Source organism: Balearica regulorum, chromosome 7, assembly GCF_011004875.1.
Source record: "Balearica regulorum gibbericeps isolate bBalReg1 chromosome 7, bBalReg1.pri, whole genome shotgun sequence".
NCBI classification, from domain to species: domain Eukaryota; kingdom Metazoa; phylum Chordata; class Aves; order Gruiformes; family Gruidae; genus Balearica; species Balearica regulorum.
The window spans coordinates 40,890,235-40,913,139 of record NC_046190.1 but is presented as its reverse complement, the minus strand read 5'-3'; the positions used below and the strand labels follow the sequence as shown (position 1 = coordinate 40,913,139).

Genomic DNA, 22,905 nt, shown 5'->3' with positions numbered 1-22,905 from the left:
TGCGCGGCGGGAGCGGGGCCTCGGCCGCACGTGGGGGTGCGCGGCGGCAGGTACGGGGGGGGACGGGACCCGGGGCGTCCGGTGCCGGCACGGCTGGGGGGGGGGGGGGAGATCCCCGCCGGGGGCCCTCAACGCCTACGAAGCGGCGGGAGGGAGGGGCGGCCGGGGTCCGCCGGTGGGCCAGCCCGGGCCGAGGAGCGGCCGCCTTACGGTTACCGGTCATCGCGGGGCGGCTGCCGGCCTTGGGGCCGCGGGTGTGCCCGCGCCCTTCCTCCGGCGCCGGGGATCTGGTCAGCCGAAACTCCCGTGCGCCTCCGGCGGCGGCGGCGGCGGCGTTTCTCCCGCCGCAATGGGCGTGAGGGGGTAACGGCACCCCCGGGCGCTCTGGGGACGTTTCTGGGTTTTCGGGCCGAGCCCCGAGCCGCGGGCGGTGCTGAAAGGGGCGGAGGGGGGAGGGCGAGGACCGTCGTGCAGAAGGAGCGCGGGCAAACGGTGCCCATCGCCCGGGCGGCGCGCTGCCTCACGGGTGACTGTGTGTGTGTGGTGTGTGTGTGCTGCCCCACGGGTGACTCTGTGTGTGTGTGCGCGCGCTGCCCCACGGGTGACTGTCTGCGTGTGGTGTGTGTGCGTGCGCGTCCTGCCCCACGGGTGACTCTGTGTGTGTGTGTGTGTGTGCGCGCGCGTCCTGCCCCACGGGTGACTCTGTGTGTGTGTGTGCGCGCGCGTGCGCGTCCTGCCCCACGGGTGACTCTGTGTGTGTGTGTGCGTGCGCGTCCTGCCCCACGGGTGACTGTCTGCGTGTGGTGTGTGTGCGTGCGCGTCCTGCCCCACGGGTGACTCTGTGTGTGTGTGTGTGTGCGTGCGCGTCCTGCCCCACGGGTGACTCTGTGTGTGTGCTGCCCCACGGGTGACGCTCCGTGTGTGCTGCCCCACAGGTGACGCAAGGATGACCATGGCCCAGGCCGGAGCCGTAGTTGCAGCTGCCGCGGGACTCCTCGCCTTCCTCCTGTACTCCTCTATCCACAAGGTTGAGGAGGGGCACCTGGCTGTGTATTACAGGTACTGTGCCCCGCCGACACCTCGATGGCCTCTGTGGCCTTCCCCGAGTTTCCCTCTCTCAGCTGGGATGCATCTCTGGCCCCCGGTTGCCCCCAGAGGTGTTTACTCTCTCTCCTGTGTTTCCCTCCCGGTTTTGCCCCGAGGTGGGCAGGCCATGTTGTTTCTGCTCTCTCGCACCAGAAACCATGTGGGCCGGGGTAGCCTGGTTCTGTGTAGAACCGAACTGAGTTTTGGTCTTTCTGAATCCTCCCCTTTTCTGAGTCACAGTTTGGGTTTCAAAGCTTAGAGGACCAAAGCTTTTGGTCCGTTCGTTCTTTTGAAGTCCGTCGCTCTCCTCCTGACGTGGAGGAGTACCCGCTCTGTTGTTGCTCTGAAGCGGATCTTCTCCCTGGCTCTGGGCTGAGTTTCAGCTGGGGCTCGTGGCTGCCCTGAATAGCATCTGTAGAGCAACTCACTGTCGGCTCATAACGGTCACTAAATGCTGCTTCTTGATGAGCTTTTGCTTCAATGTTGGACAAAGGAACAGAGAAATTCAGCACCAACCTTTCTGAGTTTTCACACGGTTTCTGCTGTGTTTCTTTCCTGTCCTTTCTACCCTTCACACTCACCACAACGGGCCGGTTTCCTTTGCGCTGCTCTTTAATTCCAAGTGTTTTGAACGGCGTGGGCTGTTGTGGGCCGCTGCAGGAGACCTCACTGCGCTACGAGGATCGATCGCTTAGAGCCCTCCTCTGTCTCCTGTCTTGTAACCACCTGTCAGTCCCCACGAGAGACTGCGGGTTTTCTTTGTGCTTTGTGTGAGGGACCTCTGAATGCCGTGTGGAAATCCAAACTGGCGGTATCACGTCAACCACTGGATTTTTCCATGGTTACCAGTGAACTATTTAGAGAGGAAAATCTGCGTTCTTGAAGCTCTCTGCAATGTTGCAGTGGTGGAAGAGTTTAGCAATATCTGTCTTCTCTAAAAGTTAATTGCTCGCAGGACTGAAGCAAATGATTGTCAAGTTGCAGCAGACAAGTATCACGTATCAGCCCTTTTGTAGGGGAATTGGTGGCAAATTTGGTGTGGGTGAGTGACGTAATTTGCACTACCACAGCTGTGACCCCTGGCAGTTTGCATATATTTACTCCCTATCAAAGCCAGTGCTTATTATTTTCCAGTTGCTTGAGCCCTTTCCCCATTTTGTCTCTCTCTGTAGGGGGTGGTGCATTGTTAACCAGTCCGAGCGGACCGGGCTACCACATCATGCTCCCGTTCATCACCACGTTCAAATCTGTGCAGGTTAGTGTCTCCTTACTTTGGAAGAGGGTAAGTGGGAGCAGAGGTCGGTAGGGGTGTTGCTGGGTGGGGGCGACCTGGGTGTTTACAGAGGGGCTCGGTAACACGGTAGTCAGAGCAGCAGCTCCTTGGAAGCCAGAGGCGGCCGTGTGCTGGGAGTTGTCCTTTCGGTGGAATCTCCACGATGCGTACCTATGTCGCTTGGGACAGGAGATGTCTTGCTCTGGGAGGACGGTCTGCGTTTGTGGCCCTAAGTGTTTCCCAGGAGAGCTGCAGGCCTTCATGCTGCAGGAGCTGAAAGCAGGGAAATGGTTACAGCTGCCCTTCTGTCTCCCAAAAGGCAGTTGAAAAAAGAAGTCTGTCTTCTGCCTACACCTGCAAATGTTGGGAGGGAGGGAGGGAGGCAGAGGGCACGTGTTTGGTTCCATGTTCCAGCATGATGGTTGTGAGAGTCTGGGCACAACATGATCTTCCTGGAGAACGGAAAGGTTTTGTGAGCACTGGTGTCTTTTTATTTCAGACCACGTTGCAGACTGACGAAGTGAAAAATGTGCCTTGTGGGACAAGGTATGTTTTTCCTTTGTATTTCTTCTAGTGATGTACAGATGCGCTCTTTCGTGTAGTTTGCAGCTAAGTTGTTTACAGTGCTGTGACACAGAGGCTGAAAAGTAAAGACGTGTGCCCTAAAATTAATCCCAAACATACACGCATACGTCACACTTGGAAATAATAGAGCAGGAGCTATGGGAGGGTGTGCTCTTGCTTTCTCTAGAGTTGATGTTCGGAGGGTATTTGCATTTATAGTGATATTCTCTTGATTTTTCTTGGTTTCTTCCCTTGATTATTCTTGATAGCCCGTTGCCTGTGCATTGGTCTGCCCTCAGCTTTGCGGTATTTCTAGTCTGAACCTTGTGGCTAATACAAGTGCTGACACCGGCGGTGGGCAAAAGTAAATGGTGAATGGGAATCCTCCTGATGGGAGATGGTTCGTTTCAAAACCAGCTCAAGGAAATGAGTCTCCTGGAATTTAGGCATTTTTGGAATTGACATTTCACCTGGTGTAAAGAGAGAGTGAGAAAGAATAAAGAAGCCTGTGCGTGGGTGGCACCTGCCTGCCTCATAATTGTGAGCACAGGTCTGTATAGTTTTAACGAGCAGAGCAGTAACTGGAGAGAGCTGGTTGAGCTGGGTTGCGGGTCCTGTTGGGTTAGTTCGTTCGCAAGAAAAAGTGATGACTGAGTACGTTTCTTCAGAATAAAAACAAAACTGGTGAATCTTTGTCTTTTTAGCTTCAGGGTACTCAACAATATTTCTGTTTAAAAAAAAAAAAGTCAGTATGACTTGAATGATGACACATAACAACCATGTTGAAATTACAAGTTGTATGTTAGTGGCAACATTAATGAGGCAGAGTTAGTTTTGATCTGGTTTAGCCCTTATTGAAATGAGTTCTTGGAATTATTCCTATAGCAACTCATCAGACATCACTTGGGCTTAAATATTAACATAAAGTTCTCGTGAGCCCTAGCTGGTTTTAGTTTTAGATCTCAAACCTCTTTCCTGAGTGTCTGTGAATAATGCTGGTGTTCAGTGCTGCAGCCAGGGCTTTGTGATCAGGTGAAGAGTCTTCAGGTCAAACGAAAAGTAATTGCAGGAGGGAGGAGTAAGACTCATTATGCTCTATATCTGTATCTTTTAAGTTGCACAGTTAAAAATAAGTCAGCAGAGTTTTAACCATGTGTTTAATGGCAACTTTTAGCTTATAAATAGTATAAATAGGAGTAATATTTCACCTGCTGACCGTTGTAAAACAGCATCATGTCTCTGGGCCAGGGATGGTGTCCTGCTGTCATGCAGGCCTTCTCAGCAGGCTGAGCAAAGCTTGACCACGTTAGACGTGCTAACGCAGTCAAAATTAAACTCTGCTGCTTTGACCCTGCTTGAGGAGGGAGGTTGGAGAAGATGTCCTCCAGAGGTCCCTGCTAGCCTCAACCATTCTGCGCATCTGTGATTTAGGAGCTAAATATTCTGTTTAATTCTGTAGAGTTAGTTCATTAAGTTCCTGTTAGGTTTCAGCATTGTGGGATTCAGTTGTGCAATAAGGTGGTTGTGAAGTTACGAGTAATAAACACGCCTTAAAACATCAAATAGCTGGTGAAGCACTTCTTAGTTAATAATCAATTATACAATTCAGACCAAAGGTCCCAGTAGCCCTGTCCATTTTTAAAGCGCTGTTGCAGGAGTCTTTAAATTTACTGTATTTGGAATCTAAAGTCCGCAGCTGCTCCATGCTAAAGCTTTGAATCCACATTTCTATAATAAAAAGTTAGTTTATAAATAACAAATGGATCCGGTCTGAAAGGTCACTGACCCAGTTCAGAGTTCATTACAAGAATAGATCCTAAACCGTTTAAATTTCTGTAATGTATTATATCATGAGATTTTAAAGGCTGGGTTTCTCTTCCACCATATTCATATTTGTGTTCCCTGTATTCTCATCTACATTAGGAAGCTTCTGAATGGCAGTGTGGGTGTTCCATCCCCAATTTCTGCCTTACCTGTCCCATTCATGCTTGACAGCATTAAGTGAATACATTAATTACAGATTTTAAAATACTTTGGCACCCGATTACTGTTTTTTGTAAAACAGCTGTCATCTCAGAGATGAAAACCATTTCATTGCAGCAGGTAGAATATTTATCTACTCTAAGCTGTGAATTGCCTCTGGTGTCTGAGATTTCTGGCTTTCCCCAACAAGAAAATGTGTGCACAGTTCCTTGGAAAGTTCAGGAGTTTCCTCACAGCAAGTCTGCTGATCTCCAAAATCTGATGGAAAATCAGTTCAGTAAACTAGTTTTAGAAGAGCAAAGTATTCCAGAGGCCTGACTCGAAGGATTGATTGAGACTGAACGTACTCGTGAGTATATTATTGAATACAATAAATGGGTTGAAAATTGTGTCATGTAAATATTGCGTGAGAGAATTAGGTAAGTAGCATTTTTCTTGTAAACTTAACTGAAGAGTCATGCTAAATACTGTACAGGATTTTACAATGCCAAGAAAAAGTAAATAGCCAGGACGCTAAGCAGTAATATTGCTCAAGCATCAGGTTTTTGTTTGCGAAGGTGCGAGAGTCGTCTTGCACTCGTGCTATGCATAGTTGGCAGGAGCACAAATGGAGCACTGGAGGAATGCTCTTTCTGGGACACATCCCTGTTTGTTAGCCAGTCACGTGGAAAAACGTGTCATGAATATTGCAAGTGGATGTATTGCATTAATCCCTCTATCACTACACAGACCAGATCTGACCTTTAAGCCCAATTTTTATGTGCTCTGATTGCCTAATCTGGTCTGGTCTTGTTTGTGGTCAGCCCTAGGAGTAAGCATTAAACCTTGGACTATTTTATGGCCCCTTTTTTTATGGCAACATGCTTCAGTTTTTCCATTGTCTTCTGGCCTGGCAGACACTGAAATCCCAAAACGTATGAGGCTTTCTAAGGTCTACTGAAATGCCTGTGCGAGTGTGTTAGTCTCCTGTACGCTTTCACCTTGTCCTGTAAAATTAGGCAGTATTTACAGTCTCCTGTACGCTTTCACCTTGTCCTGTAAAATTAGGCAGTATTGCTGCCTAATTACGCTTAAACTTCTGCCTAATTACGCTTAAAACTTCTCCAGGTGCACATAGTCTATGTGTTGGATCGTCCTTTCAGACTTGCTATGGATTTCTTCTTGTTCCTCTCCCCGACCAAAGAGCCTGTTCAAGTCAGCGCTGCTCTGCCTGATGCAGCAGCTCTGCGGTGAGGACCTTGAGGGGTGTGAGTAGCCCTTACAGAGGCTGCAAATGCTGGTCTTAGGCTGTGGGAAACTGCGGTGGAGAGTTGCACGTGCTGGAAATCTCCCCGTGGGAGTCACCCTGCCTCGCATTTGGCAAGAAGCAGGTTTCAGCAGATGAGGATGTTTTGAGAATGGAAGAAGCTGGTCAAAATGAAAAGAGCACTGTCCGAGCCAGTGTTTAAGCTGTAAAAAAAAAAAAAAAAAAACACCCCAAATAAAACAGCTGTGGATGATGAGAGGATTTATACAGTTCCAGATCAACAAGGTGTGTGAATCACCTAGAGCATGGCTGTCTCTAAACTGCCCAGGACAGTGTCTCCTCCACCTCGGGAGTTGACTGACATCTTCTGAACCAGGCTGGTTGAGAGGAGGTCTTGTCTGAGATGCTTGCTCTAAGACGAGGGCATTACAGTTCAGTTTGGCTCCTGGGTTTACAGTAGCACAGTCCGGAGGACTTTCCCCACTGCACAATGTAAAAGGATGATGGCTCCAGCAGCCGGGTGGGTGGGTGGGTGGGTGGATGGATGGATGGATGGATGGAAAACGCAGTGTAAGTGCTTTGCAGGCTTCATTTCACTTTAAGCCCTCAGTGAGGAAATAAGCGCCTGATGTGTTTGGGCTCTGAGTGGCACCTGTTTCCTCAAAGCCATTGCCTGACCAACAGGACTGATGTAATTCACTCGTGGGCCCACCCTGTTGACCCATGCTGGTTGAGATCCTTGGCAGGGTTGCTGTGGGTAGCGTTGGTTGGGTCAGACGGGCAGCAGGCAGTCCTCTCTGGTCTGAGGTGCCAGCTTTTCTCACATGCGGGGTGATGAGGGGCTGTGGACGAGTCCTGCGTAGGAGGCAGATTGTCTCAGGTGCTCTCTTTCCTTCTAACATCCCCATATAATTGAAATACCAAAAGGACGCCAATGTGAGGATGTGCAGTGGAGGAGATTCTTGTGGAAGAAGCCCGCACACTCTGCTTTAGTTCCTCACCAGGATATCTAGAAGATGCCCCAAGATGGTAGCTGTGTTTCCCTGTCCTGGTGGAGATGTCATAAGGTGACCAGAACAAATCAGGACGATGAAAAGCAGGTTCAGAAGATGATCAGGAATGCTATTGGACATCACTCGCAATGATAAATAGTCATTTTGTGGGATGTGGTGGGACAGTTAGAGTGCAGAACAGATGAGATGATAGAGGAAAAACACATGCCATGCCATTATAACTGCTTGTGCAGCCTGACAAATCTATACAAATCTATAAAGGGTCCATAAGTCTATCTTATTTAAAAATAATAGTAACGGTTCTTAAGAGAGAGCCGGTAAGAATGACCTCAAGAGAAATCTTGAGTGAAAAAGAGATGAATACTCTTAATAGTAGTATCTCACTGGGAAATAAGTCTCTCTCTAGCCACAAATATCTCTTCTGCTGTCTTGTCCCTTCCATCAGGCAAGTTCAGTCCATCACCAGTGTTTTTAGCTCATAGCTTGTCAGGAAGCAGGCAGGTTTGCAGAGCGAACGTGGGCTGTGCCTGGGAGACCTTTCCTAAAAGAGCACAGACATGGGCAAGTTCAGGTGATTTTTCTGCAGACTTAGCTTTCAACTGCCAGAGATTAAGATCGGCAAAATAAGAGTTTGTCATGGGGGGATGCATTTGAGTTAAAACACCACAGAGACTGAGTTTGGAAATGTGGGAGGTCTGCTTCTGGGGATCAGCTGTCTCTAAACAGTTTCTGCTAAAGCTTCTCATTTGTCATTTACCTTTGCCCTGAGGACAAAATCGCAAGAGTGCTTTAAATACCCTCTCCAGAGACTTACCAGCTGTTGAAAGTGAAGAGGTTTTTCTGCACTGTAGAGTTTGTGCTTTTCCCTGGTGCCACAGGTACCCAGGGGTGGGCATGGCCTGCTGAAAGTGACGTAGGTAAGAGCGGAGGCTGGGATTAAGACCTACTTCCTATTCCCTCTTTCCTCTGCCAGTCCGGCAGCACATGATCCCTCGGGGAGAGGACTGCCTGCAGGCTTCTTCCATCGAGGTGCCTGGAGCTTCTTGACAGTGCACGTGCACTTGCAGTGTTACTGAAGAGCTGTTCACGACATGACATCGATACAGGGAGCGTGGATTACAGTCTGTTAAGTGCTTTGTTTCTTCCTTTCTAACAGGGCCCTTGTCAGCTTCCTGCCGGAGTCAGTAAATGTGTGAACTTAAACTAAGAGCTTTTCTATTTAAAGTGCATTTGCTGCCTAGAAGAGCTGTGGTGCATCTGCAGTTTGTGTCTGCTTTGCTGCTTGCAGGTGTCATCTGCTGTCCTTGTTGCGTTCCCTTCGTTGTGCTGGACTCCCCCTTTCTGACTGTTGCAGCTACGGTCCTGTTCAAATAAGTTTTCCTTTTGCTGGCTAAGTAGGAGATAACAAAGTGAAGCAAAAGTGTTTTGCAGACTTGCTGGAGCACACTTTTGATTTATGCAGAGAGGTACTGGTTTGTACAAAGCTGGGGTTTGCCACCATCTAATTGGAAAACACTCAAGAAGTCAGAACTGTTCTGCGTAAGTTTAGTAGAATTTAGTAAAAAAGGGGAAAAGACGAATTTGCTTTAAATATGGACCACTGTTAACAGTTGCAGTAATAATTCATGAATTCTCTTTTTCACTTGCAGTGGCGGTGTTATGATCTACATTGACCGAATAGAAGTTGTGAATAAATTGGCACCGTATGCAGGTATTTCCCGTCCTGTTTCAACAAGCAGCGCTGTGACTGTCTGCGCTCGTCCTGTAGCTGCTCTGTCTTGGTTTGCAAGACTTCCATGTTCTCTGTCTTGTTATTCTTATGGTTCTCAGTACTACCGTAGCACTTCGTTTCCTGCATGTGTCTGCAAGCTTTCCAAAGAGCCACAGATTTGCAAAGATGAAAATAAATTATAGGATTGCTTCTCCCCCGTACATTTAGAAATGTGACGGGTGCTCAAGTAGTTCTATTTCTGGCAGCAGAAGGGGACACCACCTGTGAAACTAAATACACAGGACAAAGCCCCAAGTGCTTTTCAGCTCAGCTCCTGGGGAAAATTCCAAAGGCAAAGCCTGTGTAGGACCCTCTTACCTTCTTATTTCACCCATCGCCAAACCAAAGACCCACATGGCTTTTTTTTCTGGCAGCGTAGCTTAATGCAAAACAGTAGCGTTACTGAGGCGTTGAAGGGTGAATTCATGTTATAATTGTGGGAATGATACTTGTTTTCACTTTATAGTAGTGTCTGTTCCTCTGCATGCAGATCCTGGACAGGCTTTACTCTTTTATTTGTTTATGCAGATCATAAAACAGGACCATGTGGTGTATCTTGCTGTAATTACTTGGCTCTTTGAAGTCATATAACCCCAGCAGCAGTGGTGGAGGGCACCTCTGCAGCAGTTTCTCCTCTGACCTCCCTCCTGCTGACAGTGGGGTTCCCACTGACAGCTGGGCAGGGCAGCTGTGGCTTTGTCCAGCCAGGTCCTGAAAACTCCCAAAGATGACGATCCCGTGCTCGCCTGGCCCAGTGCTGCGCTATTTTCCTAATACCCTGAGCTGCTGTTTTGTGGTTGTGGCATTGCAGAAAGCAATACCTGTCAGTGGTGACCTGTGAAAAATTCTCTTACTTCCTCAGTGTACAATATTGTGAGAAACTACACTGCAGACTACGATAAGACCTTGATCTTCAATAAAATTCATCATGAGCTGAATCAGTTCTGCAGTGCCCATACCCTGCAGGAAGTATACATCGAGCTGTTCGGTAAGTGGATGGCAGCTGGATGCACCCGCCAAGGGCTGCGTCATCTCCCTTTTCTTGCTGTGGAATATGTTACAGCAGGCTCCTGCGAGCAAACAGCCTCAGTGCTGGAGTTGCAGTCTAGAATCCAGCTCCTTGTATATCCATGTGTCACTTCCTGTGTAACTTTACTCTTTAATGATCCAGATTCCTTTGTCTTTCCGCATCTGCACGTGAGAGTTTGATTTTACTCCTTTTCCACTTGGGACTAAATTCTGGACGTGCAAAGAAGCCACTCTGCTCTTGTGCGTGCAGTCGTGCCCATTGTCTGTTATGATGGTTTTCTGTTGTGTGCTTCTACTTTTGAGCCCCTGTTCTGTTCCTGAATTTACTTTTTTTACTTTAAAAGCTTCTTTCTGGCCGTTTTTAGCAAGTGAGAGCCAGAAGGGACATGCTCTCAGTTCATTGTAATGCTCTAGTTTTGTCACAAGGGGGTAGCAGTGGTTCAGGAATTAGCAAATTTAGTGTTCTGATATAACAACATCACGTTCCTTCTTTGAGTGGCAGAGCAGGGGAAAATGGGTTTATGGAAGATATTTGTAGTCAGAAGGGAGTTTCCTGGTAGTACCTGCAGCTTAATCCTTTCATAACTGGCTATTTCTGTGGAAGTGGAGCTTGGAAGTGACAAAACGCATTTTTTCAGTAGCAAATGCTGGATCCTGCAGATCCGTGGAGACTTAAAGAAGAGCTTGCTGCTGGCAGTGGGGTTGGTCTGCCTCCAGCTAGGAAGGGATAGACTTCTACCGTAGGCTCTGAGTGCTTTTTCTTGCTGCGACGCTGAAAGCCATTTGCCCTCAGCTCAGATACCAAGAGTTCATTGATAGCTGAACCTTTCTAGAGAACTAGTGTGTGGCTCACCTCTTGGGAACGTTTTCCAGGGGGTATAGGAAGGGAAACAACGTGCTGAATGATCTCCAAAAGCATCTTTATCTCACACCATAGGCGTACCTGCTCTTCAAGGCCAGCTGACTTTCTGCCACACAATCTGTAGGAGAAATGACGATAAGCTAAGTGATCTCTCTCTTGTCCTCCAAACGCAGATCAGATAGATGAGAATCTGAAGTTGGCCCTGCAGAAAGATCTCAATGTCATGGCACCAGGTCTCACTATCCAGGTAGGTTCATTTCCTAACAGAGATTATTCTTTTTTCCACCTCTAATTTGCTCACCTTTCACTAGATTGATGAGGTTTCTTGCTTCGGTTTTCCACATAACGTGAAATAGTTGAGCCTTGACTTGAGGTTTGTCCGTTGAAGACTGTCCATATGACAGTGACCACTTCTAAACGATAGTTTTATTTTAGGGGAAGACCTGCAGGATAGAGAAAAGGACCTTTTAGGCTGCAGACCTGCAGGTATTGGGATTTAATTTGCAAAGAGCAAGGACATGGTTTTCTTTAAACTACCTTTGGCACCCCTGCTCCAGTGTGTCAGCACAGTTCCTACAGGTAATTGCAAAAGAAAAGAGATCTTCATCTTTTCTGTGCTTGTACCAGAGAGAGGGAAAGATGTTATATTTAAGTGATTTTCAGCTTACGCTTAATGTTAGAAAATCGCGTTTAATCATAGAATGGTTTGGGTTGGAAGGGACTTTCAAGATCATCTAGTTCCAACCCCCCTGCCATGGGCAGGGACACCCTCCACTAGACCACGTTGCCCAAAGCCTCATCCAACCTGGTCTTAAACACTTCCAGGGATGGGGCCTCCACAACCTCTCTGGGCAGCCTGTGCCAGTGCCTCACCACTCTAACAGTAAAGAATTTCTTTCTAACGTCTAATCTAAATCCACCCTTCTTCAGTTTGAACCCATTCCCCCTTGTCCTGTCACTACACTCCCTGATAAACAGTCCCTCACCATCTTTCCTGTAGGTCCCTTCAGGTACTGGTCAGCCGCAATTAGATCTCCCTGGAGCCGCCTTTTCTCCAGGTTGAACAACCCCAACTCTCTCAGCCTGTCCTCATAGCAGAGGTGCTCCAGCCCTCCGATCAGCTTCATGGCCCTCCTCTGGACTCACTCCAACAGCTCCATGTCTCTCCTGTCCTGGGGCCCCCAGAGCTGGACGCAGTACTCCAGGTGGGGTCTCACAAGAGCAGGATCCCCTCCCTTGACCTGCTGGTCACACCTCTTTTGATGCAGCCCAGGACACGGTTGGCTTTCTGGGCTGCAAGCGCACACTGCTGGCTCATGTTGAGCTTCTCATCAATCAATACCCCCAAGTCCTTCTCCTCGGGGCTGCTCTCAGTCCGTTCTCCACCCAGCCTATAGTTGTGCTTGGGATTGCGCTGATGCACGTGCAGGACCTTGCACTTGGCCTTGTTGAACTTCATGCTGTTTGCACGGGCCCACCTCTCCAGCCTGTCCAGGTCCCTCTGGATGGCATCCCTTCCCTCCAGCGTGTCGACCGCACCACACAGCTTGGTGTCGTCGGCAAACTTGCTGAGGGTGCACTTGATCCCACTGTCCATGTCACCAGCAAAGATGTTGAACAGTGCCGGTCCCAGTACCGACCCCTGAGGAACGCCACTCGTCACCGTTCTCCACTTGGACATTGAGCCATTGACCACAACTCTTTTGAGTGCAACCATCCAGCCCATTCCTTATCCACCAAGTAGTCCATCCATCGAATCCATGTCTCTCCAATTTAGAGATAAGGGTGTCATGCGGAATAGTGTCAAATGCCTTGCACAAGTCCAGGTAGATGGCATCAGTCACTCTTCCCTTATCCACCAACACTGTAACCCCATCATAGAAGGCCACCAAATTTGTCAGGCACGATTTGCCCTTAGTGAAGCCATGTTGGCTGTCACCAATCACCTCCTTATTTTCCATGTGCCTGAGCATAGTCTCCAGGAGGGTCTGCTCCATAATCTTGCCAGGCATGGAGGTGAGACTGACCGGCCTGTAGTTCCCTGAGTTTTCCTTTTTACCCTTCTTAAAAATGGGGGTTATGTTTCCCCTTATGTTTAATCCTAGCTGGGCTATGGGACATACTGGCTTTTTTTGGCACATTGAAGTTCAACACAACCAGCTGGGAAGGATATACCTTAGGCTTGCAAGGGCTGAGATGGAAATCCCTGGAGATTCCCGCTGTAGGGAAGAGTGAGACCAAGTCCGTTTTGCCGTTCTTGTTGCTACATTTAGCTAGCCTGGCTGCGTGCAGGGAGGGAAAGTCTCCTGTTGACAGCACGTGAAATGCTGTGATAAATACTGTGCTGTTTTGTGGCTCATTTGTGCATAGGCTTGCTCTGTTTTGATGAGGATGGTCAGTGTCTTATCACAAAGAAATTGAGAATGCACTGTTCTTCTAAATATCCAAGTTAATTCAGACCGTATATCACACAGAGATTTCCTGCAAAAGTTCATCATCAATCAAGGTTATTGTCATCATGTAAAGGCCCTTTTTGATCTCAGCATATGGAAGGGCATAAGCAAAGCTTACAGCTGTTTGCTGGGAGATGTTAACTACAGAGCTAAATCTGAGTTTCAATATATGCTGCAAACCACCCAGTTAGTAAGATGAAGTAGGTAAAGCTGCCTGTAGAACAGAGGAAGCTTCATGATCACAGACCCTAGTACCGTGGGGGTCTCTGACCACCTTGGTGTTTGCTGGAAGGGCAGTAGGGCTGGGTGCAAACCGTGCTGGATGTTTCTGAAGGGTGTTGAACACAGGTTTTGACAGTGGTGAGCAAAGCTGACTGGGGGAGATGCTCTGCTGGACCTTTTAGAAACAAGGAAGAACTAGTTGAGAGGTAAAGTCTGGCAGCAGTGTGAGCTGTAGCCTTGGTGGTGAGTTCAAGGTCCTTGGAAGAGCGAGGTGAACAGAGGAATTACGGGCCTAGGCTTAAGGAGAAGAGAACTCAGTTTGTGCGAGATGTGCTGAGCAGGGTCCTGTGGGAGACTGCCATGGTCAGCAAAGGAGGCCAGGAGGCCCGGTGTCGTTGCCAAGGACACTCCTAAGTGTGGAAAGTCAAGCAGGTGAGATGGGCCGGCATGGATGAACAAGGAGTTCCTGACTGAGCTGAAAAGCAGAAGGGAAACTCTCAAAAGGTGGAGTAGGGATAGACGAGCTGGGAGGGATAAAGCTAGTTGAACTGAGAGTGTTGGGACAGAGTTAGGAAGACCAAAGCTCAGCTAGACGCAGCTGATGATGGCTGCGTAGGGCAACACAGAGGGCTTCTGAGGCACTTCCACAGCAAAAGAAAGGCCAAGGAAGCTGTGGAACAGGGGACATAGTAACCAAGGACGTGGAAAAGGCTGAAGTACTCAACACCTTCTTTGACTTCTTTGTGGCAAGGTCTGCCCTTGAGCCTCCCTGTTCCTTACCCTAGCAGCAGAGTCTGCAGAGGTGAAGCATTGCCCACAGTAGAGGACAGCTGAGCAGATGGACACACCAAGTCTGTGGAACCAGGTGGGATGCATCCCAGGGTGCCGAGTTTCTGGCCCACACCATCGTGAAGCCACTCTTTGAAAGATGGCAGTGGTCAAGGGAGGTCCCTAATAACTGGAAACAGGCAAATGTCACACCCATGTCTAAGGAGGGGGATCAACAGGAGAGGAGAAGTACCGTACCATCAGCCGTATCATCAGCCTGTTCCCGTTGTCTGCAACATTTACGTTGCTATCTCACATGGCTTTCAACTGCACTCTCCAGTTTGTTGGTATGTCTTATGCTGTGTTCCTTGCACTGGAATAAAAATTGCCTTCAACCTGCTGTTGAGCTTTTGCCAGCGCAGCTCAGGATGTGGCTGGACTTCATGGCCACAGGGAAAAGATGCTGTGAAATAGTCAGCTTGTCTTCTGATTCCTTCATGCTCTTTTTTGTTGCTCAGCCATTTAGTCCCAGCATCTCCCAATGCTTTTAACATTTGATTATTAACAATATTGACAGTGCACAGTGGTGTTTCCATCTAGTAGATTTAAGTAGTTTTCACTGTAAAATAGGTTGAGCCGTTGGCTTGAAAAAGCAGCAGCTAGTGAAGATTATCAAAGACCTGGCGACTTTCCTGTTTACCAGTGAGTCTTTGCACGTGTTGGAAAAGCCATGCTTCTGGAAATCAATCTTTGTTTTGGTACAGGGGGTATTATGGAAGTAGAGACAATATCCCCTGCATACTCTGCAGTGGTTGGTGAGGTGAGCTTTCTGCATGTGGTACCTTTATAGGGACTTGGTAGGAGCTTAGAAAAATCCTTTCACTGAAGGATGTTCTGGTCTGATGTCCCATAAATCTGCTTTCTTTGCTTGCTCAGAGAAGCAGCAGAGTTGGGGTTATCCAGCCTGGAGAAGAGAAAGTCCCAGGGAGACCTTATCACAGCCTTTTGGTGTTTAAAGAGGGCTTTTTACCAAGGCTGTAGTGACAGAATGTGGGACAGTGGTTTTAAACTGAAAGGGGGGTAGGTTTAGACTGGACATAGGAAAGAAATGTTTTACGCTGAGGGTGATGAGGCACTGGCACAGGTTGCCCAGAGCAGTTGTGGATACCCCATCATTGGAAGTGTTCAAGGTCAGGTTGGACGGGGCTTCGAGGTGCCTGCCTGTGACGGGAGGGGTTTGGACTGGATGATCTTCAAGGTCCCTTCCAACCCAAAGCATTCTGTGATTCCTGAGTGACAGGCTTTGGTGACAGGCTGGCCCCTTCTCCCCAGGCAGGCTGTTTGCTGGGGGCAGGGTGCCTGTCACCTGGAGACGGTTCCATTTTCAAATGGCATGTGAAGACTCGCCTGGACGTGTCTATATCCCGTTCCCCTCTGTGGAAACCCCTCGGTTCTTTGCAGACCTACTGACCCCAGAGAGAAGCAGCAGGTTCAGCACTAGATATACAATGGAGATGGAGCAGGAGGGTTGTGAAGCAATCGTACAGCCATGGACTGGCAATGCACATCTCGAAAAGCTTGGTAATGAGCCACACAACATGCAGCTGAGCTGGTCCTACCTCTGGAGGTGTTTCCCTCATATTTCAGAGAGAGTCCTCCGCAGAGCAGCTTAGTGGCTGTCTCTGGCACGTACCTGAGCTGCGGTGTCAGCATTGTTGTGCACGTCACTCTTGATGATCTGCACTTGCAGACAGCACCAGTTCCCAGCTGCCACCCGTGCCCTGCTGCTCTCACCTGTCTTCACTGCTGTGTCTCTCATTACGTCGCTTTTGCAAGCTTTTCTCCTGGGAAACACGTTCCTGAGCTTGTAGCCCTGCCTCTGTTTTGCAAGTATCACTCCTGCAGTTTAATTTTATTGGGTTTGTGAGCCCCTTTCTTGAGCCTCTGGGGAGGTTTGAAGAGTCTTTGGGGTGGAGAACTAAGCTGCTTCTAACAAAAGTGGCGGGCCTCTTCAGCAGTCTATTCCACAGGCCTTACTTGATCACTTAGGCGCCATAAAAGGTGTAGGAAGGCAATATAAATGTAAGACACCTCTATGAGAGCAGCTGTGCTCCCTTGTGTTGTACAAGAGGATTTGGAACCATTATGTGTGGTCTTGGATCAATGTGGAGATGTCCAGAGCACTACAGCTGGTTTGCAAAGATACTTGTTAGTTATGTAGCTCACATCAAAATGTTTAATGTAAAATGCACTCACTTTTTTGCCCCCTGTAGGCTGTGCGTGTTACGAAACCCAAAATCCCAGAAGCCATCCGAAGAAATTTTGAGCTAATGTGAGTAGCTATACATAAAACTGTATGAACTGGCTTTGAGGGTCCAGCACAGACTTTCTAGCTCTTACCTGGTGCTCAGAACATGAAAGGTGGGCTCTAGTCAGTGTGCGCTGGGCTAGGAGCGCTTGTACATTCTGTTTCTCCATTTCTATAGCTTTTTCACCTTGAAGCCTTTCAGCCCTTCACAAAGATGGTTGTTCGCGTGTACAGAGGTCACGTCAAGGCTACGTTCCTACTCCTTTAGGTAGAGGGGACACTGATGTGCTATAGGGAATCTGTAGAAGACTTGTAAACTGAATTCAGAGCTCAGGGGTCTTGAGGTCTCGCCTGTAAGCTCCCCTCCAGCAAACTCACAGAATTGCAGACAGAGTTTAGTCTGATACCTACGTGGAGATACCCTGTCCAAGCCCTTTCCCAAAGCAGCGCCTATGCCACAGCTGCAGCAGGTCACTGGGGGCCGTGTCTGGGTGAGCCAGGGCATCCCCGGGGATGGGGATCCTCCACCGCTCGGGGCTCCTTTGCAGGGACGCCCCGCTGGCACAGGGCTGGGCTGCTTCCTTGGGGCCGGCCGGGGTTTCCCATGCTGCAGCCTGTGCCGGTGCCTCTGGGGGTCTGGGTGTGCCCCCCCGAGTAGAGCCCAGCCCTGGTGCTTCCAGGAGCCCTTTGGGCAGGGGGAGATGCCGTTGGGTCCCCCTTCACCTCCTCAACTCTGTCTAAGCAAGCCCAGCTTCCGCAAGCCTCACCTCATCTGCCCTGGCCCCCACCCCAAATCTGCAGTAGCCCTGCACTGGTCTCACTCCTCATCCCGAGGGCCTCAAACTGTGTATAGCCTCACCAGTGCCAGATAGAGAGGGGGAATAATCCCTTCCTTTGACCTGCTGGCTACACATTTTCTCGTACAGCCGAAGACAGAGCTAGTCCTCATGGCTGTGGGGACATGATGCTGGCAACTGGTCAGCTTCTTGTCCCCCTGGCTTCTCGTGCCCTGGTTTGCAGAGCTGCTCCCCAGCTCCATATCCCTGTAATAACGTTTCTCACCCTGCAGGGAAGCTGAGAAGACCAAACTGCTGATTGCAGCCCAGAAGCAGAAGGTAGTAGAGAAGGAGGCAGAGACAGACCGGAAGAAAGCGCTCATTGGTATGTCACCAGTTGGGAGTACTAGCCAACGGGGGCCAGACTGAATTTCCATTCCTGCATCCTCCAGTAAGCCTTACCTGTAGCAGCAGAGCAGCAAGTGCCTCTGTCCTACAGCGGGGCTCCTGCTACAGCAGGCCAAGAGGCAACAGCTCTGCCAGAAAAACTGCTTAGGCTTGAAGCTAAATGTCCCTGTGCCAGGGAGACTCACACTTGTGTAAGCGGATGTCTGCCAGCATAACTCTAGAAGCATCAGCACTGTGTTTTCTTTCTGTAACTATATTGTTTGGAGTACAAACTAGCACTGTAGGATCCAGCAGAGAGCAAACTACTTGTGCAGCAGATTCTGTTGCTGGGGTCGGGGTGTTGATGCTGAAGCCCTGAGAAATGAATGTCTGAGCTGAGCCTGTTGTGATTGCAGAGGCAGAGAAGGCTGCTCAGGTGGCCAGGATTCACTATCAACAGAAGATTATGGAGAAAGAAACAGAGAAGCGAATTTCTGAGATTGAAGGTAACGGTGCTGCTGTGGTCATCTTCCAGCTAAGGGTGGTGGCAGGTAGAGGAACCTCAGAGCTGGCCTCATAGGCAATTGCTGTCCTGCAAAAATAATAAAGGGTGCAGGAGCACAAGATTATGCACTGGGGTCCTTCCCCTTTGCTGGTGCCTCTCCAAAGAAGCCAGCAGTGCAGGTACACCACCAGCTAGGCTGTGCCATGGGCACACCTGGGCCAGGTGGTCCCCATGGGACAAAAGCTCAGGTGCTGGATGTGATGGGGCCCTTTGTTTGCTAACACTTCTCTTCCTGTCCGTCCTCTGTTGCTGTGTTAGATGCTGCGTTCCTAGCAAGAGAGAAAGCAAAAGCTGATGCAGAGTACTACACTGCTCAGAAGCTGGCTGATTCCAACAAGGTGAGCACTTGAAAGCTGGTCAGAGGACGACTTGCTTGCTCTTTTCCTCTGCACAGGAGATTAGGCTCAGGTGGGCATCACTGGAAAAACATCTGATTTAACAGCCCACATACCAGGAAGCAGCTGCCTGAGATGAAATCTAATGATGCAGGGCCCAGAAGGTTGTCTCTTACAGTCTCTGGTTTCTCCTTTTGTAGCTGAAACTTACCCCTGAGTATCTGGAACTAATGAAATACCAAGCAATAGCTGCCAACAGCAAGCTGTATTTTGGTGACCGTATCCCCAACGTGTTCCTGGATTCCTGTGCCTTCCAGCAAGCTAGTCTGAGGACTGCCCAAGAAACCAGCCTTCCTTCACAGGAGGCCCCAGAGAACTCTGGAGAAAGCCACCTCAGAGCAAAGGAAAGTACTGGCTGACAGAGGTAGAAGAATACCCGGTGTAGCTCAACAGCTAGCCCAGCTGTCAATGGGGATGTTGCCCTGTGCTGGTGGGACGGATGCAGCGCATGCGTGGACATCTTGTGTATAGGTGGCAGTTGGGTTGATTTTCTTCTAGCAACACATTGCAAGTGCTCTGCCTCTTCCGTTTCTTCCCCTATTAAATTGGTGCTTCCAAATGAGGGATAATCCTGTACTAACATACCTATACTGGAATATTAAAAGACAGACACCAGGAAAGCCTTCCGCAGTAGATGCAATTATTTAGCAAGCATTACTCTGGAGGTAGGAGATGTGGCTTTGAGTACTATGTTGCTGCACACTGGTCGTTCCCCAGTGCTCCTCGCTGAGGCCAAGCGAAGAGGGTTCCTTTGTCCTGCTGATGAAGCTTCGCTTTGTGGACTCCAAGGCAGATTTCTGCTGGCGCTATCTAAATCTCCTCCAGGACTCCAGTGGAGTGGGCTCTCCTTGGCCCACGGCGGCTGCGTGTTCCTGCTCAGGGCAAGGCCTGGTGAGGAGTGGTTTGGTGTGGAATAGGTGATTTGAATAGGAGCTGCATAGCCATAATCATCTTTCCTGTAGGCAGAGGCACTAGGTAACAACTCGGAGCAAGCAATCTCTAACGGGCTTCTGTAACTCCCCCTCTCCAAGGAGGAGCCTCATGCTGGCCACCTGTGACTGACTGTAGAACGTTTCAGCTGGGTGGCTGGGTCTCACCTTGCACCCTAAATCAGATTTCAGAGTGCGGGGAGCACCTCCGAGCAGTTGGTTGGGAACAGAGCTGGGAAATCTTTGCTCAGACCCCCCGCCTCCCTGTAGGTCTTTTCAACGGGAAAAGGGAGCTGAATTTCCACTGCGCTGGCTCGCTGGCAAAGTGAAGGGGAAGAGAAGAGTGAAGGGACCCTGCTCTGCGGCAGATCGGATGTTTGACACCTCAGCTGCAAAGCAGGTGAAGCATCACTGCTCCAAGAAGTGGGACCTGCCCTGTGTGTCCTTGAACAGCTGCGGTGGGGAGTCTGTCGCTGTTCCTCTCATCACTGGCCGGGCTTTGCTGCGTTGCAGGTCTTGTGACTTAACAAGCGGTGCTGGCAGGGTGATCTTTTTTCCTGGTGTGCATTGTAATATATCCAACCCCTGCTCCCCATGTGCCACTGCGGGGTGAGAGAGATGTGCTTGGGGTGAAGAAATCCACTGATATGATCTGCTTTCCTCTTTTCCTCTGTCCTCCCCTTTACCTGTGAGGATGTGCTTGTTTCTAGGACCTATTTCTTGTAGTGTTCTTCAACAATCCCAGAAGACGGTGGCTGGGGAAGCGACCGGCAAGAACTTGAGCTGGAACGCTGTTCCCCAGCTGGTGGCACTGCAGCATTGCCTGCTTCTGAACCCGCTACGTGTTCAGGGACCACCTCTCCTCTGCCAGCGGGGGAGATCTCCACGTCCATCCTGCTTTCCTCATTCCTCGGGTGCAGCCACACGCAGCACTCGGCCCTGGTGCAGTTCACCAGATGGGCTGGTTGGTGGTGACACTCCGGGCACTTGGGTGGTTGGTGCTGGCCTTGAAATCTTCTGTCCCTGGCACCCTCTGCAGCCTCGTGGCAAGGGGAGGAACATGCTTAGCTTTTTGCCTTGGTGAAACATTCAACCCCAAACAAAGGGCCTGAGCTTCAGCTCTGGTAGTGATTTCTCCAAATGAGTTGTGTGGGTTTCAGGCTTTCCTGTTCTGCTCTCCCATCCTGTGTGGCTTGGCTCAGAAGATGGTACTGTCTCTCCTGAAGTTTGGTAACATACAGTGCCTTACGCTGTCGTAGCTCCTGCCTTGGCTGCCTCTCCTCCATTTCTGGGACAAAGCAAGGATGCACTGACCCTGCCTCTTCTGCTGCTGCTGGCCATCTTGGGTTATACGTGAGCGTGGGACTTTGCAGCAATTTCAGGTCATCTTTCCTCCATCTGTCTGCAAACTCCCAAGGCCTGGTTGGTGCTCTGCTCCAGGACACCCGTTCCTCTTCAGCCCTAGCCGTGGCAGATCCCTGCTCCAGTGAGAGGCCAGCTGAAGGTGCTGAGCACCAGTCTTGGCTTCCAGGGAAGTTGTGGGTGAGTGTGCTTCCTCGTGCTCCGAGGATGAGAGGACGTGCACTGCTGTTGCCGGGAGGAGAGGTTTCTTCAGTTTTCGCTGTACGCGCCTGGTGCACGGGGGTTGTGGCACAGCCACGTGCCTTGCAGAGCCCAGCCTGGGGAGCGCTAAGCTGAGCTTTTGCATGCCGGGCTTGTGTCTTTACCTGCCCAAGGCCTGAGCAAACGGGGCCCTCCTGGCGAAGAGCAGCCTTTGGAGGACGCTGGTGGGCAGAGGAGTAGAAGGGATGTCTGCGTGTCGTGTCGCAAGGCAGCTCAGCCAGCAGGCAGGGCAGAGCTGAAACCCATGGAAGGAGAGGAGTGGGCAGACACAGCGTTTGCCCCATTAGATCCTGCAGTGCCCTCCCCAGGGGAAGGGTACCAGGGCAGAGAGGGGATGGCAGCATATTTCATACCTGTGGTGGTTGAAATGTCTCCTGGCAGTACTGTTTGGCTTGCGAAGTCCTATTTCTCCTGTGGGAAGGGCTTTGAGGAGCCAGTGGAGTCATGTCTCTTTGACCCTCCACCTCCTTGGTGTTGCTGGCTTACAGCAGCTACTTCGGTTGAATTTTGAGATGAAGGCAGGCTTTTTAGAACACAAGCACTCCTGGAGGAGATGTATGCTTGTCTCCATGTGGTACTTGTTGGGGTTGGGCACTACCCAGTGCTGGCAACAAATGCTGGGCATCAGGCTGGGTAGACAGGGTAGATTCTGCTAGCCTGGAGATGACAAGAAGCGAGGGCATGGGGGGAACCACTAGAAGCAATAACCAGGCAGCTCGCACTCTGCTGCAGTGGTCAGAGCGAGATCCCCATGCAGGGAGCAGAGTGGGAAAGCCTTCCAGGCTCCTGCAGGAAGGGCTGCTTCCCATTGGATCCGAGCCTTGCTGGGCCTCCCTGCAGGCATCCAGGCGGATGCGTGGCTTTGCCATTGGTGGCTGCCACTCGGGCTAAACGTCGTCCTGCTCTGGTTGGGTATGCATCAGCCACCTCCTACCCGCATGGCCTTAGGGACGCCTGGGGATGCTCCTGAGGTTGGAAGTCTTGCAGTGACACGTGCATGATGCTCGGTGCCTTCTGCAAAAGCCTCCTCCGTCCCTGTCTGCTTCCTCAGGCACCGAGTAGGTGTGCAGGAAGAGGGAATCCACAGCTTTAGCACTCCAGACTGGGCTTTGCATCTCTCTGAGCTGGGAGCTCTGGAGCAGGAACGCGGGTGCAACCAGGAACATGGGATTGAACTGTTTTTTCCCTCTGTTCAGAAGGCCTCTGTGCTCCTGTGACTAAAGGGATCTGCCGCTGGATCCACACCGTCTTTAAGGAAACACGATACATATGTTCAAGTTTACATGCACAGTGTTACGTTCTTTTGATAAAGCAGAATAAAATTATTTTGTTACCATTTCCTTAGTGGCTTTATGTGTCCTGGGGCCGGTGTCACTGTAGGCACGTGGAGGGGGACACCTGCGCCTCTCACCGCAGTAACGCTGCGTGTCCCCCGCTGCAGTGACTGCTACCCAAGGAGCCCCATGATCTGCCTGGGCTCAAAGCAAGCTAGGGGATGGTGGACCAACCTTACAGTTCTGTATTTCTGCTGTCCTGCAAAGCTCCTGGTGGAAGCTGAGACCCTTGGGCCCCCGCCTGAACTGCCCTGTTGCTCGCACGTGGCCAGTGCAGGAGCGTTTTGCAAGCAGGCGTGGCTGCTGTGCGGGAGCGGT

The 22,905-nt window shown here is 50.2% G+C and overlaps 1 protein-coding gene across 1 annotated transcript; it reads left to right on the top strand.

Annotated features, from left to right (window-relative positions):
• The first annotated feature begins 457 nt into the window (after window positions 1-457).
• ERLIN1 (ER lipid raft associated 1) lies at window positions 458-19,321 on the top strand. The gene is made up of 12 exons (XM_075759055.1): window positions 458-526; window positions 936-1,060; window positions 2,261-2,341; window positions 2,859-2,905; window positions 8,815-8,876; window positions 9,799-9,924; window positions 11,001-11,074; window positions 16,544-16,602; window positions 17,648-17,739; window positions 18,158-18,247; window positions 18,565-18,644; window positions 18,842-19,321. The coding sequence occupies exons 2-12, from the start codon at window positions 947-949 to the stop codon at window positions 19,058-19,060; spliced, it is 1,044 nt and encodes a 347-aa protein (XP_075615170.1). The 5' UTR covers window positions 458-526; window positions 936-946; the 3' UTR covers window positions 19,061-19,321.
• Window positions 19,322-22,905: the final 3,584 nt, after the last annotated feature.

Coding starts and splice junctions, on each gene's coding strand:
- ERLIN1 (XM_075759055.1), top strand. CDS start 947: ATGACCATGGCCCAGGCCGGAGCCGTAGTTGCAGCTGCCGCGGGACTC. Junction 2,906..8,814: donor AATGTGCCTTGTGGGACAAG/GTATGTTTTTCC, acceptor TTTCACTTGCAG/TGGCGGTGTTATGATCTACA. Junction 9,925..11,000: donor AGTATACATCGAGCTGTTCG/GTAAGTGGATGG, acceptor CTCCAAACGCAG/ATCAGATAGATGAGAATCTG.